Genomic DNA, 19503 nt, shown 5'->3' with positions numbered 1-19503 from the left:
AGACATCAGTCAGACTTCAGTCAGACTTCAGTCAGACATCAGTCAGACTTCAGTCTGACTTCAGTAAGACAATATTGAGACATCAGTCAGACAATATTGAGACATCAGTCAGCCTCTTGACAAAGTCTCTTGTGGATTTCTGATAACCAAATCAATTACATTGTGTACTCTACCATCATTTGCCAGGAATGCAATAGTATACAACATATTTATTTAGTAATCAAAAGTCTCGCTTATTGAAGCTATTTCTTCCAATCAAAAAGAAAATGTTAAATCGCCTCACATGACATTAAAAACAATGAATCGGATACCTCTGTAAAGTTTAATTACTTAATGCAGTATTACATATAGTAATACTTATCCCGTTATCTATGAAAGTATATTTAACATATTCAAATAAACAGTGAGATACTATACCCCCGTACGTAGGCAAGAATTTCCTGCTATGCTACCATTCATTTCCTTCAAACTGGCAACTCTAACTGCCAGTGTCAATATTATTATAATGAACGGATTATCATTTAATGTTATATCATTCGTACTGCCTATGCATCCAATATGACTATTTCTAAGAATACTGTAAATCCATTTTTTTTGGTGATACTCAAATAATTGATGCTAAAACAGATTGTTTAATATTATTGGGCTATTTAATAGGCAAGTACATAGTTTAATACTAGAAACATATGTTCTGTGATTTAAACTAGGATTTTAACTGTGTACAAAACATCACGTGTTTCAAGACAAGACACTTGACTGAGTCATTAGTAATTGAATAGGGTCTAAATAAAAAGGATGATATATATATATATGTACACACTCATTGTTTAGGAGATTATAACACGTAAGCGACATTCTCAAAAGCTTTGGCATTATTTGGGGACATTATTATGTAGTATAGAGTCTACCCTTTTCACTCTGACCAGTTGGCATTGGGTTAAGCACATAAACTGATTAACTGTTCGATTTGTTAAAATGCTTGTAATATGGGTGATACTGCTTGCTTAATACTTATATAAACATGTAGGAGCACAATAAATTAAGCCTGACATGAATATGATCATTCGTGCCAAGCTAAAGTGATCACCTATTCCTTACATTTCACTAAAACCACAGGACGTCAGATACATTTTCAGGACGTATGTAAAACTATCATTCATATTTATATTTTGAGGAACATCTCTGTCTATCTAAAGCCATTGGCCCTCCAACAAAAAAAATGAAGTTCTAGTAACATTGTTCCATTTAAAAGAGCATTTTTTTATTTGTTTACATAGGATTAAATCAGTGGGTCTCCAGAGCTGAACCCCATTCGGGGTGTCAGTAGCAGCTCTGACTGGGGTAGCTGTGGTTTAAAGTTTAAAGCTCCTGCATCACATGGGCCAATAGGAAGCCAAACCGGATGATGTCACGGGTTCCTAGCAGAGCGGCTACTGGCACCCAGACCTAAGGTCTGTATCTCTGGAAGCAGGGGGTCCCCGGAGCTGAAATTAATGGGTTCAGTTCCAGAGACCCCTTGTGTCAATCCTATGTAAAACAAAATTTTCTGCTTGGATTGCCTCTTTAAGGGACTGATAAAGAAATGTTTCATAGATATAATAGTGTGCTCTGAGCTTTTTAAACCTTACAGGTCTCTTCTTCATGTGTAGGCATAGGCCCTTAGTCTATAAATTGCGATAGCACAGATCTGACGGGATTGGACAGAAAGACCCACAGATGTAAAAAGGGCTTTCCGTGCAATGGCGCCAGATCAGGGCTATCACCGTTAATAGAACAAGAGCCATACAGGTATATAGGCCCGTAGGTGCTATTCCATAAAACACCTTCTGCCTATTCATGGTGAATAGTCCGTCAGGCGTCTTCAACCACTGTAAGGCTTCTTATAGTATAACATTACTCATAATGAGTAATGAACTGTACGCATTGGACGTGTATGGATTTAACAAATCTGTATACACTCGTACACCCATGAAGAACGTTCTTTATGGTCCATTAAAATGTATCATAACGTACTGTACAGTGATCCTAAAGAGAACTTCTTCCTGGAAGCCTCTCGGAAAGATTATTTAACCCAAAGTGATATATTAGAACAGACTAAATATTCATCTGTAAAGTCCTTTGCTAAACGAATTGATAAGCCATACTTGGCATTAAACTGTACCTTGTAGGGCTCCCCAAAAAGATTAAAGCCTGAGGCAAACAGGTCTTCATCCTGCTGGACTTCTTGGTTCCTTCGTTCCCATTCTTTCCTTTTAAGTGCACTCCGATCCTGTTCAAAATGACTAGAAAAAAAAAAAATAGAAAAGAAAAACTAAATATTATTTGTCATGAAAATCATGTTGCCAAATATATCTACATGTAACTTTTACTGAAAGTAGAATAGAGAAAGCGCCAGGATGCCAGGGCATAATAATAATAATAATAAAAAATAAAAAAAAACACAAAATAGTGCTGAGGATCCAAAAATTGAATCAAAAAGTGAAAATATATATAAAAAATAGGAATATCTTGATGAAGATCTTGATCAGTGGCACAATTCAGATGTGTCAGGAAACATCAAACTTCCAATATATGGGAAAGGAGAGGCAAAGATAGTGCAAAAACGTATGAATTCAAAAGATTAAATTAAGTAATGCGCTTACAACACGGCAGTCAGGCGCAGATTGACTACACAGTCACACGGGAAACACTCAATCCTCGTGGGACCCGTCTCTACGTCTGCTCAGCTGGTACTTGCGATGACGTCACAGCTGCAGTCGGAATGCAGCAGAGAGGGGGATCCCTGGCGAAGCTCTAGGATAGAGTGAAATGCGTCGGGTGTTTGGGATTACCGCTTCGAGTCAATCTGCACATCAGAGGAAGATATCCCTGGTCCCTGGCCCACGGACTCTCCCTCTCTGCTTCATTCCGACTGCAGCTGTGACGTCATCGGATCGCGCGGACCTGCGAGTACCAGCTGAGCAGACGGAGAGACGGGTCCCACAAGGACTGAGCGTCCCTTCCCCTGTGACTGCGTAGTCAATCTGCGGCTGACTGTTTGTCGTGTTGTAAGCACACTACCTTATTTCATCTTTTGAATACATACGTTTTTGCACTATCTTTGCCTCTCCTTTCCCATATATTGGAAGTCTGATGTTTCCTGCCACATCTGAATTGTGCCACTGATCAAAATCTTCATCAAGATATTTGTCTCTACATGCATGTGATGATCTTGCAGCATGTCAGTGGGATAACTCCTATTTTGATATATTTTTTCACTTTTTGATTCGATTGTTGGATTCTCTGCCCTATATTGTGTTTTCTATTTTTCGTCCTGTTTGATGCCTGAAAACATCATTCTCATTCAGAGCTGCATCTCTACCAGAGGTTACAACCATTTGTTATATTTTATATATTTCATTTAAGACATTCACTGCTTTATATATATGTAAATGTATTCACTATAAAACACTAAAAGACCTTTTACCTTAGGTTTTTGATTTACAAGTACCATTTTTGCGCTTATTTTCTGCACTCACCATATAACTAAATGGCATGGTTTATCACTTTGCCAACAATGTAATGCCCAAGTCTATACTCACTCTCACATATTAATGTTGGCAACAACTTAAAACACTGTTGCCACTTCACTGTTATTTTGTGAAAACACTGTTATTCACTCACATTCTGCCATCTTGATATTTCCTACCTCTGCATAACACTGAAATCTCAAGTACTGGAAATTGGTTAAGCCAGTGGTGTTCATTGCATGGGCCAAGGGCCAATAACTTCGTTGGCAGACAGTCATGAGCGTAAGTAAGGATTGGAGTGTTTTGTTCTTCATCTCAGGATATCCGTGTTCTAGCACACACAGTAATCCCATTCCTATGGTGTTTTTTTCTGCTGATGGATGCAAGGTGATGACATCATCATGATGTTACACTGTGACATATCACACCACTCATGCAGAAACAAATTAATTATTCCCCATCTCAGAACTGGCGCATGGCAACTTTTTAATGAGTACCACTGGGATATGCAGACTTGTCTGAGGAATCAGGTAACTCTTCCTCACTATCTGCATACAAACTGTATTGAGGCAAAGCTCAGTAGCAATTCTTTAAAAAGTCTTGATAGATGCAACAATAAAGGTAAACCAAGGCAATCCAGTTAAAGCAATTGTTTAGGAAACGTGTTTAACAGAATGCTGGTTACAACTCAAAAGGTTCGCTGATAATATTTAGATAGACAGTAGTCCTACGAATACAAAAAAAGTCAGTTGCCTTAAAGTAATGACAGCAAGATGTCACTTATCGCCAGTCACTGTGCTCTGTGAACCTGACAGAGACTATGACAAGCTGATAAATCCCATTTACTTCTCTTTTGACAAGCTCTGAAATACACTCCTCTACATTTTGCTTCCCCAAACTACCTTTTCTCCCCTCTGTAAGGTGAAACGCATAATTAAATCCCTGCAGGGAAAAAAGAGAGAGATGGATTTGCGTTGACATTGTGTCTTTCCACTAGCGCTGTAGGACATTTGTGTCCTTTACTTTTGTATATTCGATTTGTTGGGGGGGGGGGGTTTCGGCTATGTTTTTATTTCAGTTAATTAGATACCAAGATGACAATTTGTTTAGCAGAATTGGTTGTCCACAAATGCTTTCTGAGGCCAGCTAAATTGCTGCTAGACTTTTTAGATGTTACAAAGAGCAGTTAATACTCATATCTCTAGCGATAATAAATGTAATCACCATAGAGCTCTGCACTAGGAAGATAACCAATACAGTATCCACATCTTTCCCTTTTTAGCTCAGCGTGGCGTTGTATTGAAATCTCCACATGGAGAGAGATAATGAGGAATGAACAGTTCAATGCTGAGACTTTAACAGTGTATAAAGTCAGTGATTTCTGACTGAAACCACAATTACTAATTTGAAGCGCTAGCTAATTAAAACCACAGCTATGTATTTAGCCTCTTGTTATACCTACTGCAGTTTATAATTATGAGGACCTCTTTATCTACTCAATTAAAGTTCTTATGATTTAGAAAACCTGTGTTTGAACCTGTGAACCCTATAGAGCAAAGAAATGTAATGTGGCATTTGATGGCTAGGTATCTCTCTACTCTTCTGAACTCCACTGTTCTGTGTGAGGCAATGTGAGGGCATACAGATGCTACCTAATTGGTTTTAAAGTGATATCAATTAGCACTTCTTTATGAAAAATGAAAACTTCACTACTTGCTGCTTCTGTTGATATAGATTTTCCAAAATGGTGTAATGGGCCTAGCGACTTTTGTTAGCAATGATCTGAAATTCCTCCCCTGGCCATTCCAATCACGGCGTATTGATGCCGCAGGGGCACACGTGGTGTCAATGTCTTTTAAAAGTTGACATTAACAAATGAATGGTACGTAGACCAATATTTCTACTGCAATAAAAAAAATGTATGCAAGTGTACATGTTCTCCTGAGGCTATGTTTGCTTTTTACAGCCTTTCTGTGGCAGTTACCCCTTTCATATACTGTAAGAGTCTACAATACATTGCTGCACTGACAGAGGTAATACAAATTCCATGTATGGTGACATCTCCTTTATATACACATCTACTAATAACCCACGATAATATGTCAACAGTTTCACCATCAAGGTTATGTCTGGTTCAAATGTTATGAAAGTTGTCATTTCTCCTTTGCACATGTATGTATGTACTGTATGTACTGTATGTATGTGTGTATGATGTGTGTATGTGTGTATGTGTGTGTGTATGTATGTGTGTAATGTATATCTTTCTTTATATAGCGCACACAGTGTACTCCGCGCTTTACAAAGAATACAGTACAGGGAATTATAATAATACAATAAGCGCAGCAAAGTCAGACAATGGGAAAGGAAATCCCTGCTCCGGAGAGCTTACAATCTAAGTGGTATGTTTGGAAATGTACAGGGACAGCAGGTGAGGGAATAAGTGCAGTAGATGGCAGTAGACTGTGGGACAATAGCCACGAGTTCAGGCTATTGGGATGCTGTCTAGGACGTTTGGCCACGAACAGAATGCCGCTGCCATCCCGCCACCGGGACACTTCGCCGCAATGTCCACTCCCACGCTCGACCTAACAAGGCAGGTCTGTCGCACCCAACTGCCGACTCTGACAACTACATGTTTTTATGTCCCGCACGGGACTGCTACACTGCTTAGACAGGCCGCTCCGATGTACCATCTTTATATGTGCCGCGGGACATTTAAAGATGGAGCATCGCAGCGGCCTGTCTAGGCAGTGTAGCAGTCCCGTGCGGGACATATAAAAATGCAGTTGTCAGAGCCGGCGGTTGGGACATGCAGTTGTCGGAGCGACAGACCTTGCTTCTCTTGTTGGGTCGGGTACGCGGCAGACATCAGGCGGTAAAGCGCCGTAGTGGGACATCATATCAAAATGTCCAGCGGCGAGCTGCCCTGCGGCGAAGTGTCCCAGCTGTGTCACGGCCAAACGTCCTGTTCCAATTGGGAGGCTTCTTTTCAGAGGTGGGTTTTTAAGGTTTGTCTTGAAGGTGAGAAGAGGAGGTGCTGGGCGTATGGTGAGTGTGAGGGAGTTCCACAGATAATGTCCAGTGAGGGGAAAAGGGTTTAAGGTGAGAGAGAGCTATAGAGGTGAATGGGGTCAATGTGTTCAGAATAGATTCAGCTGCAAAGAAAAATAAAACCAATGTGCAAAACTATACAAATCTATAGGGAAACACTACGTGAGTAGTGGGGAAATGTTTAAGAACTTCTTACAATTACACATTTTTTAAATATCTAAATTAGTTGGCCTATGCTCTGTTTGGTCGTTGGAAAATATTTTAGGTTTGATTTTTACCAAATATAACATTTTTCTTTTTTAAACTTGACGTGTTCATAACAATATACAGTCACACATCTCATTTACCCAAATACACAGCCACAGGCAGAAACCTCCTTACTCCTTGGAGTTCTGCTGGTGTTTACAAACTGCTCAAGCTGTTCTTGTACAATTTATTACAAGATCAGCACATCCTCAAGTGAACTAATGATTTCTTCCTGATATGCAAATCCCTATTTCCCACATTTCGCCGGGTGTTTCTGAGCTCACGACCACCAGCAAAATATTCTGAAAGTGTATTCATTTGAAAGCTCCCTCAAAATCAATGGGTTGGAATACAATACTGTACATTGATTAACAGTGAACGTACAGTATTGGGGAATCCTGATGGGTCTTTTCTTACTTGGAACATGTGGAAGTGAAACACTGGGTCAACATACTGTAGAGTGCATGTCCTTAGTCACTATACCAGTGGTTTCCAACCTTTTTGTGGTTAAGGAACCCTATGGTTGTGGTTAAGGGTTACCCCCAACCGCCTCTAACAGCGCGTCTGAGAACAGATGCATTGTAAATTCTTCTGTATTCTGTACGATTTACAGAGGACTCTTTAGGGATGCCCAGGGGAACCCAGGTTGAAAAACACTGCGCTATACCGTGGTGCCGCTTTCTTGTGCAAGAGAAGATTTTAATCCTATTAATTTAAATTAAACTGAACACTTCTCCAGCACTGGGAAGACGTTTCACAGCATATTCCATAGGGGCCATTGAGGGTACATGGAGAAACTGAAGTGGGACAGCTCTGTGAACAGAAAGAAGGAAGCAACATATTGTACACCAGGGGTGGCCAACTCTAATCATCAAGGGCCACCAAACGGTCACATTTTAAGGTTATTCCTGCTTCAGCACAGGTAGGTCAATCAGTGGCTCAGTTGAAGACTGAGCCACTGATTGAGCCACCTGTGCTGAAGCAGGGATATCCTTAAAACCTGACAAGTTGGTTGACCTTGAGGTCTTGAGTTGGCCGCCCCTGTTCTACACGTAACCTTCCCTGCTCAGCTTCTAGGGAGATTACATCAGGGTGTATTACACGGCTACTCCGCATGGCTTATCTGGACTCCGGGGCTGGATTCAGGCGGCTGGGGGTGAGGCAGCAAGGTTGTAGAATAATGGGCGTCAGGAACTTTTGAAGTACACAGTCATTTATTCTTGTCCCCATGGGCAGGGACCCCCATACACATAATAATGTAGTACTGTATTTTATAATAGACATACATGAATACATTTCTTCCATCAGTGCCCACTATTAACAATGAGGGTACTTTGAGTTAGTTGCTCTGAGTAAATGTGGGACCCGGACCACCCTGTTGCTTCAGAACCATCAATGGTATTGATCCTATTACTCATGGCCCCTACGGGGACCCTGGTGGTTCTTTTCTTTCTTGACCCAATAAATTTTGCCTGCTTGGGAACGGCCACTTCCGCACAGACTGATGAGGAATATTAGCGTCGATTCCTGGCTAGGGCTGATCCACTGGCACCCAGGAGCCATCTTTCCAGGGTTCCTTTATGGCGTGCCGAAATCCTTTTTATGACTTATTCTGGACTGTACTTTATTATCTACAACATAATAAACAGGGGGGGCTGGTCTGTACTATTACTTTGGAAACATTACTCATCTACTCTCCCCGAGGCTCCTCACCTCACGTCCTCCTGGATCCTAATCCTCTATAAACGTCCCTCCTCGTTCAATATCCTGAGTAACGTCTGGATCCCCAGAGCAACCCAGGGTGGGGCCCAGCATACAATAGCCATGTTATTAACCCTTTAGGAGGGGGGTTACATACACAATAAAAATATAAATGCAACCACACAGTGAATAGAGAATATTACACCCACAAGACACAGATGCAAATAACCAAACTGTATATAATATATAATTGTAGTACACTTCTTTATTTTAGGAAATAGTGAGATTTTTATTATGCTATTATAAAGTGTATTTAAACATTAATAAAACGTTATGGTAATTTCTTGCTTTATACCTCCCACATATCATCTAGTTAATCACTAATACTTTCATTAGCCTAAGTTTTATCTGCCTTCTAATGATACTGCTTTGAAGCATGCCGATCAGTCTCCTTTACTGTGCTTTAATGGATTAATCCAAACAAATTACTAACAGTAAATCATATTAAAGACCCCTGTATCAAAACTTTAACGTTGCTCGTATTTAAAGCCAAGCGGTTCCCAATGCTCCAAATTTTATGCAAAACATGTCAAGCACAATGTTAGTTAGCCAAGAATGCCAATATACTACTTGTAGTATACATTAAAAATGAATGAAATGGGATAAAGAATTGCATCTGCACATCCATGTGCCAAAAAAAGCAAAGATGGTTATCTATATCTCTCTATAAACCTCTATCAACTGTATTAAAAAAGAAGTAAAGCATTGTTCTTTGCACTATGCCAAAACACATGAGATTAAATTATCTGTACAGAACAATACCTCAGGGAACCGTGTGCAATTTATAGGACGAGTTATTTAACATGTACTGTAACCTCAGAAACACACATTTAATATTCGGTCAAATAAGGCTGGCTGAATAGACTAAGAAACATTGCTGGGGTTTACTTATTCCAATTTATTGTGCAAAAAAAAAATTATCTCTGTGTTTTATCACTTTAAATACAGGAGGGCCCCGGGTGTGCGGCGGGTTCCGTTCCAAGGGCCCGCCGCCAAGCGAAAATCGCCGGAAAGCGGAAATGGCGATTTTCGGTGTGCGCATGCGCAGACCGGCAATTCACCCTTTTACGCATGCGCAAACTCGGAAAACCCCGCATTCTGCGCATGCGTGACCTCGGACCATCCCATTCTGCGCATGCGTGACCTCGAACTGGCCCGTTCTGCGCATGCGCAGACATGGCGGCCCCCTTCTCGGTACCGCCGAAAAGCGGGGCGCCGAGAAGCGGGGCCTTGCTGTACGCATTATATAAGTTATGGTGGGTGGAAAAAAAAAAGTGACTAAAACCCTCCATCGTACAGTAAATAAGAAATCCCACTTGTGAGCACATTCACAGACAGGTCGGCCACCCTGCTTTCCCCAATTATCTCTTAGCATACATTGCTTCCACTGCAACCAGGGATTCTGGGTAATGACATGCAAATGACAATGAAAATGAGCATACCGCGTCACCTTTTACTTAATGTCCATTTTAACAGCCCTACAAGTGTACGCCTGCCGCATTGCACAATCATTTCAAATACCAATTTTAATGAACTCTGAAAAGATCCTGTCTATTTTGTCACGCAACCTCTTGCCACGCTCTAAAATACATTTCAAAGAATTAATTCCAGAACCTTACAGGAGGGAATAGATACAGGGAGATAAGCTGCCAGAATGGAATAAGTGCGAAGAATAGATGATGTTTCTAAAGGGGAGCATTTATTGTTTCCTGTATCATAGCACATTGTTGCTCCATATGAATAGTTATCAGACTCGGTTATCAAAAAAAACTGGTATGAAATAAAGCGTCTATGCAGTTAGGTTTCATTGATGTCAGCTAGGGGAGCATGAAAATCTCTATGAGGGTATGTAATTGATTTGTAAATCAGAGCTCAATCACACTGTAATAGAAATGGTCCCACTGAAGATAGGCTTCTTGAACATCACTACAGAGAGGAGTGATTGTCAATGGGGAAAAAAATGAACAATGAGCAAAGATAAGACTTATTAAAACTGATAATAACTGCCAATTTGCGCAATTTTCTCTTCAATGGCAGACTGATGTCAACAATATTTATAAGTGTGTTCTAGGTCACACTTATTTTGTTCTACAACGATTCACTGTTTGTTTTCTTCAATTTTTTAATAAAATGCTTAGGGACCCTATTATAGATGCTGTGGGAGTAAATAAAAAGAGTGAATTCATCTTTTGAAAGCAGACACATGTAAACCGACATCAGTGATTGTAATTTGGTTAACAATGTGTGCTCAAGGTACACTTAAATCGCTATTATAATCCCCTTGTCATGTTGCATTTGCAGTATGGGAAGCGGAAAGTTAATGACTGAGGAATGCAGCATGTACACAATAAATAAAGAACCAGCTGATATAACTGTATATCAAATTAAAACAAGGGCGTACACAATTCTTGTACTGATATTGGTCCGAGACAAGACGGAAATAGAGCAGAGTAAATCACGCGAACAGTATAAACAAAAACTCCAAATACTAATAACTTCATTTTCTAGGCTCATTGATAGTGGTTAGTTGCCAAGTGGATTATGTATGAACAACACACTAAGGGACTTACTGTGCATTCACAGAAGTGGCTGATCTGACTAAAAGTCAATGGAAAACTTTGGCCAAAACCGTCCCAAGTAGTCGGTCCGGGGGATGTAGAATAAGCTCCATAATGTGTCATTTGAGACATGCATCTCATACTGTCAATACACAAAGGCACTTGCTGTTTGTTTGAGCGATACATGGTAACGTAAAGCAGTAAGAGGCGGGGGTTATTGACATGCGTTGATGTGTGTCAGTTTAAGTGTATCTTGCTGTCACTGTCTCCTCTTGGTATGAGTCAATTATATCAAAAGCCCTGCGTTTGCATTAACCCTATCTGCCAATTGTACCAAGCTTTTAATAGGGGGAATCTAAGCTAGCGATTTTGTTTTGAGAATATTTTTTTTTAACATACAGTAGGATTGAAACAGGGTGTCTTCGGACCTGAACCCCATTAATTTCAGCTTTGGTGACCCCCTGCTTCCGGAGATATTTAACTCCATAGGAGATGCCGGTAGCCGCTTAGCTTGGCTGGCAGGGTTCACAAAATGGCAGCGTTTCGAAGCTCCCGTGTCTTGCGGGCCAAAAGAAAGCCGTGATGTCATCAGATTCAGCATCCTATTGGCGTACGTGGTGCAGGAGCTTTAAACTTGGCAGAGATGCCGGCACCCCCTTTGGAGGTCTGTATTTTGGGAAGCAGGGGGTCCCCAGATCTGAAATTAATGGGGGTAAACTCCAGAGACCTCACTGCTTTGATCCTATGTTAAAAAAAAAACAGAGGTAAAAAGTAAAAGCATGAATTGCTCCTTAAAAAAAGAAGGTTTTGTGTTTGAGTGATAAACTTATAGACATAATTCTTTGATAACCCAACTCCTGTGTGCCATTCCCCCATCTAAGGAGCTTATTATACATCCACTGAAGCAGCTGGTCGGGTTGTATTTGGCCAAAATGACCCATTACCATTACCTAAATAAATGGGGAATTTCTGCAACAAACACTTTGAGGATATAGAATAATCACCCAAGTATTTTGTATTACTAAACCATTGATTTTCTAAGAAATCAGACTCTTTAAAAAAGTCCAAGCAACATAAAAAGGCGTGTTTTTGAGTCTTCTAGCCACATGTAATCACAGCGAAATGGGAACGCAGTTATAGTGAACCCATCTCTGAAATAAATACAACCCGTTCACTGCCAGATGAGCCTGCACATTGTATGTTCAATCGCTGGAGTATAATGGCAGCAGAAGGGTTAATGTTGCATTTAAAACGTGTTGCTGGCCCTGTGCGCAGTGAAAGGGTTAAGCAATAGTCCATGGCCCCAAGAAATCGAAGGACCCCTGGGCCGTTTTTTTAATTGTTATTTGTGACTCTCAATGAAACCGAAAGGAAATATTTCACATTTCGGTAGAGGCGTTAGATGCGCTCTTACTAATGAAAGATAAGGAAGAGGTACCGGTTGTGATCTCTTAATATACTCCTGTTTATAACCCACAACTGGCTAGTCCTACCTCTTAGAACACCAGTGGCCAACTCCAGTCCCCAAGGGCCACCAACATGTCAGGCCTGAAGGATATCCCTTCTTCAGCACACGTGGCTCAATCATAATGACTGTGCCACCGATTGAGCCACCTGTGCTGAAGCTGGGTTATCCTTCAAACCTGAACTATTGGTGGCCCGTGAGGACTGGCGTTGGATACCCCTGCTTGAGAACAAGGCCTCTGATAGCTAATGTTTTGTGTATATATTGTGTTCTTCGGCTTCGTTTTATTGTTGTCAGCTGACTCAGGGACCAGCCGTTCCAAGATACAACATGGGAACAAACTATTTTGCCTCCGAGCGCTCACATTGCGTTAACTCTGCCGCCATTTTTCTATTTCCCAAATACGGTAAATGAAGTGAGCCCAAAATTGCCGGATTATATTCTTGCAGTTCAACATACAATTGCGATCTCTTTAAATATACCTCAATCCTGCCGTGGCCCATTCCACAAAGCTGTACTTAATTGCTATGGCGAATGCTGATTGATAGGCTTCTCTTCCTGGAAGATTGTTCTCTTGCTTTCCATAGATTAATTTCAAAGCTCTTCCATTTTGCTGATGTCCTTAGCAGAACACTAGTCAATCTGCACTACAAATTAACGTGAACCTTTTAATATAAAACAAATCATTGATCAACACATACAACTGGAACCAGATGAAACAGCCGTGTCAAACGATGAAACGTTTTATCATAGCAGCACAGCATTCTGCAGCCACAATAAAGGTGCTCATTTGCAGATAGATACAGTACTTACTGCAGCACACTCATAGATTTCATGGCATCCTGACACTTTTTCTTTACCATACACTTCTTTCCACAACAACAGAGCAGGGAAACCAACATTTTAATATGATTATTCTTTCTTTTCATTCATCAATTATAGATTCAAGGAAGAATGAATACAAATCTATGAGCAGAGAACTCATATTGATCTGAATCCACAAACGGCGACATTCATCTGCAACAAGAAGTTAGGTACAAATATTTGAATCAAAGTCACTTGCCTAGATTAAAAAAATCTTAGTTTACTTCATGGCAACACAGAATCTCAATACATTGATTTCCCATGTCCTTGAAAATCTGCTTTGGGATAAATGATAAAAATTTAAATTGAAAAAAGGTTTCTCCATGAGCCTTTATGTCCCCATTTTCCATTTGGGAAGCCTTCATTGGAAGCCATGCACTTATCTGTTATCTTCTTTATTAGAACTAAACTTGGGGTTAATATAACATAAATCTAATGTTAGAATGGGAAATGATGGCTGAACGGGCCAGAGAAATCCTATTCACGGAACCTCCCATCTCAACAAGACCTAATATAAATTCTCCATCGCCCCCATTCATAGTGTAAAAAGCTCCTACTTTTGACCCTTTAACACGACACGATACCAAGAATCCACAGCATCAAGACTTCAGAACAAAGAGGTGACTTGTTACTTACTTTCTCAGAAAAGCCATTATATATATATATATATATATATATATATATATACACACAGTATATATGCTTTTCTACCTTCTCTCTCTACCTGTCAGCACCTACAAAGATTTATTTACCTACATTTATACAGTATGAATATAATCTCTTCAGAACTCCCCCCCAGCCCCCCCCCCCAGACATTTACAGAACAAAATAACAGCCTACTGTAAATTTTGATTAATTTTTCTCTTCCCATTTTGCAGAATTATGTACATTTGCTTTCAAATTCTTAAATGCAAGAGCCATTACTGGGGGATTAAAGGCTGGCCCAGATCCAAAATTAACCTGTGCTTTATATGAGGACAAACTTTTCAAGTCTCCAGTTAATCATGTACTGTATTATGTTACTCACTGCCACAATATAATGTTACTCTGTAAAAACAAAATACATTCATACATACTGCTATTTCAGTTTAATATTTATACAGAGTTTCATGCTGTTATTTAAAATAAAAAAACGGCCAAGTTGCAATCCTCCTTCTGTAACCGGAGTTCTCACACACTTCCATATTTCGGGCCATTTCAATGTTTATAGCAGTTTGGAGGACCACCATACTTCTACTCAGCTTTGTTCCTCATTACATTTATACATTGGTGTAACATCTATTACACAAATACTGGGTCTGTATCTAAAACACAAATAAATGAAGGAGAGCAGCCTGAAGTGAATTGTAAAAGGCTCCAGGGACCACAGCTTGAAAACAAGTGCTCTATACACATGAAACAGAACAGATTCTCTAAATAGCACAGGTAGGTGAACACTGACTCAATAGTAAATGTACCGGCTACATTCACACACACGCACACACGCACACACGCACACACGCACACACGCACACACGCACACACACACATTACAACAAGACAAACATGAGTACTTAAATTAGTAATATAATAACCAAAACAGAAAAATGGCTACCGCTCGCCTAAAGTGTCCTATTATAAACATGTGCTGGTAATCGAAAGATAGGGTGCATACAGGAGGGGTATATACTAGAAAACGGTGAAAGGTCACAGCAGTGGCCTAAAAGAATCCTATTTGCACTCGCTAAACCAGAAATGCTAGGCTGGGAAAAATTAAATCCTAGGAGTTACCTCCATAGCCATACATAAACAGTATTAAAATCACATTTATTTAACATATATACAAGAAACCTTAATTACTAAAACACCACTATGTGGCTCCAGGAGGGCACAGAGAGAAACATTTTACTATCACAGTGTGGCATGGATGGTCTCATGGACTATGGTAACTGATGTGAACTGTTAACCATTGTTGATCCCATACTAACAGTCTCTTTTTGGTACTGTGCCTGGTTTGCCTTGATTATACCAACTGCATTTACGGTGTATGTATATAATATATGTATTTGACATCAGCATGTATTAGGCAATTTGGTGCATGTGTTATCTATGCTTGCTGTGTGGTTTTATATTTACTAGGGGTGAGGCCGGCCTTGTAGGTTCAAGGGGTTATTGTTAACCACTTGTTCTACATATATTTTGTGCTTATAGGCTTTTTCCCCTTGCCTTGGGTATTAGGGGTCCATCAGTATCTTCATAGGGGATTTCCCCTGTCAGATACATATTCTATCACAGGAGGATGTCAGGGTTTGTTTTAATATTTTTTTGTATTTTATGTTTGATTATTTGTGCTGTTAAAGAAATCATAATTTTATTTGATATTTGTTCTGAGTATACTTGAGTGCTGAGTTGGGACGCTTTTCTTTTTCTTTTCATTGTTATATATATATATATATATATATATATATATATATATATATATATACTAGCTGAGAGACCCGGCGTTGCCCGTGAGTTAAATTTCCCACTAGGAAAAGGGGGGGGGGAGGGGGGGTGGACAGGAGGAGGGGAGGGGGGGAGGGACAGTGGACAGGAGGAGGGGAGGGGGAGGGACAGTGGACAGGAGGGGGGGAGGGACAGTGGACAGGAGGAGGGGATGGGGGGGAGGGACAGTGGACAGGAGGAGGGGAGGGGGGAGGAACAGTGGACAGGAGGAGGGGAGGGGGGGGACAGTGGACGGGAGGGGGGGGACAGTGGACGGAGGGGGGGAACAGTGGACGGGAGGGGGGGGATAGTGGACGGGACCCCCCCCACCCATGCGTAGCTCCGAAGTGTCTGACACACACACAGTGACTCACACACACACAGTGTCACACACACACACTCACACACAGTGTCACACACACAGTGTCACACAAACACACACATTGTCCCCCCCCACACACACACACAGTGTCACACACACAGTGTAACACACACACACACACAGAGTGTAACACACACACACACTGTAACACACGCACACACACACACATTGTCACACACACACACACACACACGTCACCTCGAGGGAGGAAGGGGGTCCTTCCGGGCGCCGCCATCTTAGGCGCCCCGCGTGGCATCTGCAGGCTGGCTGCCCACTGCCTGTCGGAGCACCGGGGGGGAGGTGAGTGGAGCACCGGGGGGGAGGTGAGTGGAGCACCGGGGGGGGGAGCTGAGCAGGGAGCTGAGCGGAGCACCGGGGGGGAGGTGAGCGGAGCACCAGGGGGGAGCTGAGCGGGGAGCTGAGCGGAGCACCGGGGGGGAGCTGAGCGGGGAGCTGAGCGGAGCACCGGGGGGGAGCTGAGCGAAGCACCGGGGGGGAGGTGAGCGGAGCACCGGGGGGGAGGTGAGCGGAGCACCGGGGGGGAGCTGAGCGGGGAGCTGAGCGGAGCACCGGGGGGGAGCTGAGCGGGGAGCTGAGCGGAGCACCGGGGGGGTGCTGAGCGGAGCACCGGGGGGGTGCTGAGCGGAGCATCGGGGGGGGGAGGTGAAGGGGGGAGGTGAGTGTGATGGGGGGTGGGAGAGGACAGAGAGAGAGAGAGAGGTGTGTGTGTGTGTGTGTGTCTGTCTGTCTGTCTGTCTGTCTGTGTGTGTGTGTGTGTGTGTGTGTGTGTGTGTGTGTGTGTGTGTGTGTGTGTCGTCACTCCGCCTCAGGCCAATCAGAGATGCGGAGGCGGGCGGGCCAAGGGACCAATGAGATTTCCCCTAGGGACACAGGAAGATGCAGACAGGCATACAGTGCTTTCACAAATATATAATAAGATATATATATATAAAATTTCTAGTAAGTAGGCGAATGTGCTTATTGAAGATGCTAATAGGGTTTGCTCTCTTTTATCAATCTAACCGTCTAAGTCTAAGCAGCTCGACGGCTAGTGCTATAAGTAAAACACATGAAGTGTAGAGAAACTGAGTAATATTTTATTTATTGTGTGGACTTCCGGATATTCAAATAAGTAAGTACGTCTCTAACGCTTATAACCTACTGCTGTATTTAATGCAAAGATGTCCCTCATCAATATCAGGGGAGTACTGGGAGTTCGTTACATTATCTCATCTGTCGATGCCCACTGACCAATTAAATTACATGGACAAGTTTCACCAGTACATAATGAACTGGTAAATTCTTAAAATGGACAAAACGCTTAGATATCAACCATTTCAAATGTAAAAGGTTCAATATAACATTCTCTGCATTAAGTGTTTTGCCTCTCATTAAATGATATTTCATTCCTACATTGTTTGTGTGCTTATCCTTCAAAGTAATTTCCTCTTAACATTTCTTGTACTCAAAATAATGTAATTAGTAGTTTTCATTTGATGCGATGGACCAGACCAGTGTCATTTCACTTGCATATCATTAATGTCATGTAAATCATTCCGAAAATACAATTCTGTAAAAATTCGAGCAGCTAAGCGCAAGTATAGCGTGGTCATGAATATTTCATCAACCCACTATTGTAAGTGAAGGTTCTGTAATGTATGGCTCACTCAATTCAGTAAGTAGAGTGTGAAGTACATTATGCAGTGGAACTGTTACCAACACAAGAGTATTGTCTTGGAGTTATTATATAGAAAGTGTTTTTGCAGTATTTATGAAGTAATTCAGTGCAATACTGACTCTTCAACAAAAGCCGTAATCACACTGCAGTATGACAGACAAACTCAGAGGACAATTGGTCTCTTGTGCCATTGATTTACAATGGATGTAACTGTGCAAACAATCAATATTACAGGGTGTCCTTTTACGTGTCAGATAGAGTGTTGATACATTGCCAGTTTATTTCATCAGCTGTAATGCGTGATGGTTACCCAAATAATCGCACATAGTAATTCCAGTACTCCAAATCAATCCCTGACCAAGCATCTCCCCCCCACTTAATTACAACATTGGGACTCCTGCCCATGGTGAATACACCAAAAATGAGAGTACTGTATAGCGAAGAGCTGGGAAAGATAAAACATACAGAATCAGTTTTACTGGTTGGTACCATGAAATGTAAATTGGATTACACTAGGGGTAGCCAACTCCCACCCTCAAGGGCCACCAACAGTTCAGGTTTTCAGGATATCCCTTCTTCAGCACAGGTGGCTCAATCAGAGGCTCAGTCAAAGACTGAGCCACCTGTGCTGAAGCAGGGATATCCTGAAAACCTGAACTGTTGGTGGCCCTTGAGGGCGGGAGTTGGCCACCTCCGGATTAGACACCACTGCTGGGCTTGACTGTGTAGGATGAACCCTGACGATAGAGGTCAACTTGTTGGGCTTTGCTGGTATGCTTCATCTCTGCGGTTTTTGCGTTTGTTTGCAATAACATAACCCCTGTTTTGCCAAAAGGAAACGGGCAAATTTACAGAAATTCGGTTTTGCGTTTGGTTTTTGTTTGTTACATTTTGTTTTTGAAAAGTTACACTTTAAACCAGACAATGTTCCAATTTCACCGGAGAATCCATGAAAAAAAAAAAAGCTATTTGGCTTCTTTAGTGGGGAAATTGCTTAAAAAAATACCATATTTCAAGCATTACATTCGGAAAAAAAAATGTTTTCATTTATTTTTAAAAATTCACTATTTCCCAAAATGTTTCCAGCATAAAAAAAAAATTTAACATTTTTTTTTTAACTTTCAAACAGGTAATTTTGTAAAACATTCGGAAAAAAAAAACACAAATGAATTACCCATTGGAATACTGTGGACACCTTTTTAGCTAAATCTCCCAGGTGTAACAGTGGTGCAAGAATCACGACAAGATCTATCAAATAAAAATTCCTACTCTGTCAACTCTTTATTTTTCTCTTTAGATAAATATGGTGCTAAGTCTTGCAACAATATTACACTGGGTTTTTCCGCCAAAGTACCATCATAAATAATACCCATTCACAATATTGTCATAGTTAGACCATAGGAGAAGAACAGATATTTTGAGGAACCAACTGTATGTAAAATCATCTAAAATTCCAAAAGAATGACTGTGTGCACATCTGTGAGGAACTGCTAGAAATGTATAAAAATGATACAATAAAAATATTT

At 41.2% G+C, this 19503-nt stretch overlaps 1 protein-coding gene across 2 annotated transcripts in view; it reads right to left on the bottom strand.

Annotated features, from left to right (window-relative positions):
* The window catches only part of AFF2 (ALF transcription elongation factor 2), a 376659-nt gene that overhangs the window by 264608 nt on the left and 92548 nt on the right, over positions 1-19503 (bottom strand). For both annotated transcript variants that reach the window (XM_075573283.1, XM_075573284.1), the window contains exon 2: positions 2162-2282. In XM_075573283.1, coding sequence (XP_075429398.1) covers positions 2162-2282 — 121 coding nt within the window. The remainder of the gene's footprint in view (positions 1-2161; positions 2283-19503) is intronic.

The sequence above is a fragment of the Ascaphus truei genome, chromosome 16 (assembly GCF_040206685.1).
Source record: "Ascaphus truei isolate aAscTru1 chromosome 16, aAscTru1.hap1, whole genome shotgun sequence".
NCBI classification, from domain to species: Eukaryota; Metazoa; Chordata; class Amphibia; order Anura; family Ascaphidae; genus Ascaphus; species Ascaphus truei.
The sequence above is the reverse complement of the archived record's forward strand: the minus strand, read 5'-3'. Positions and strand labels throughout refer to the sequence as shown.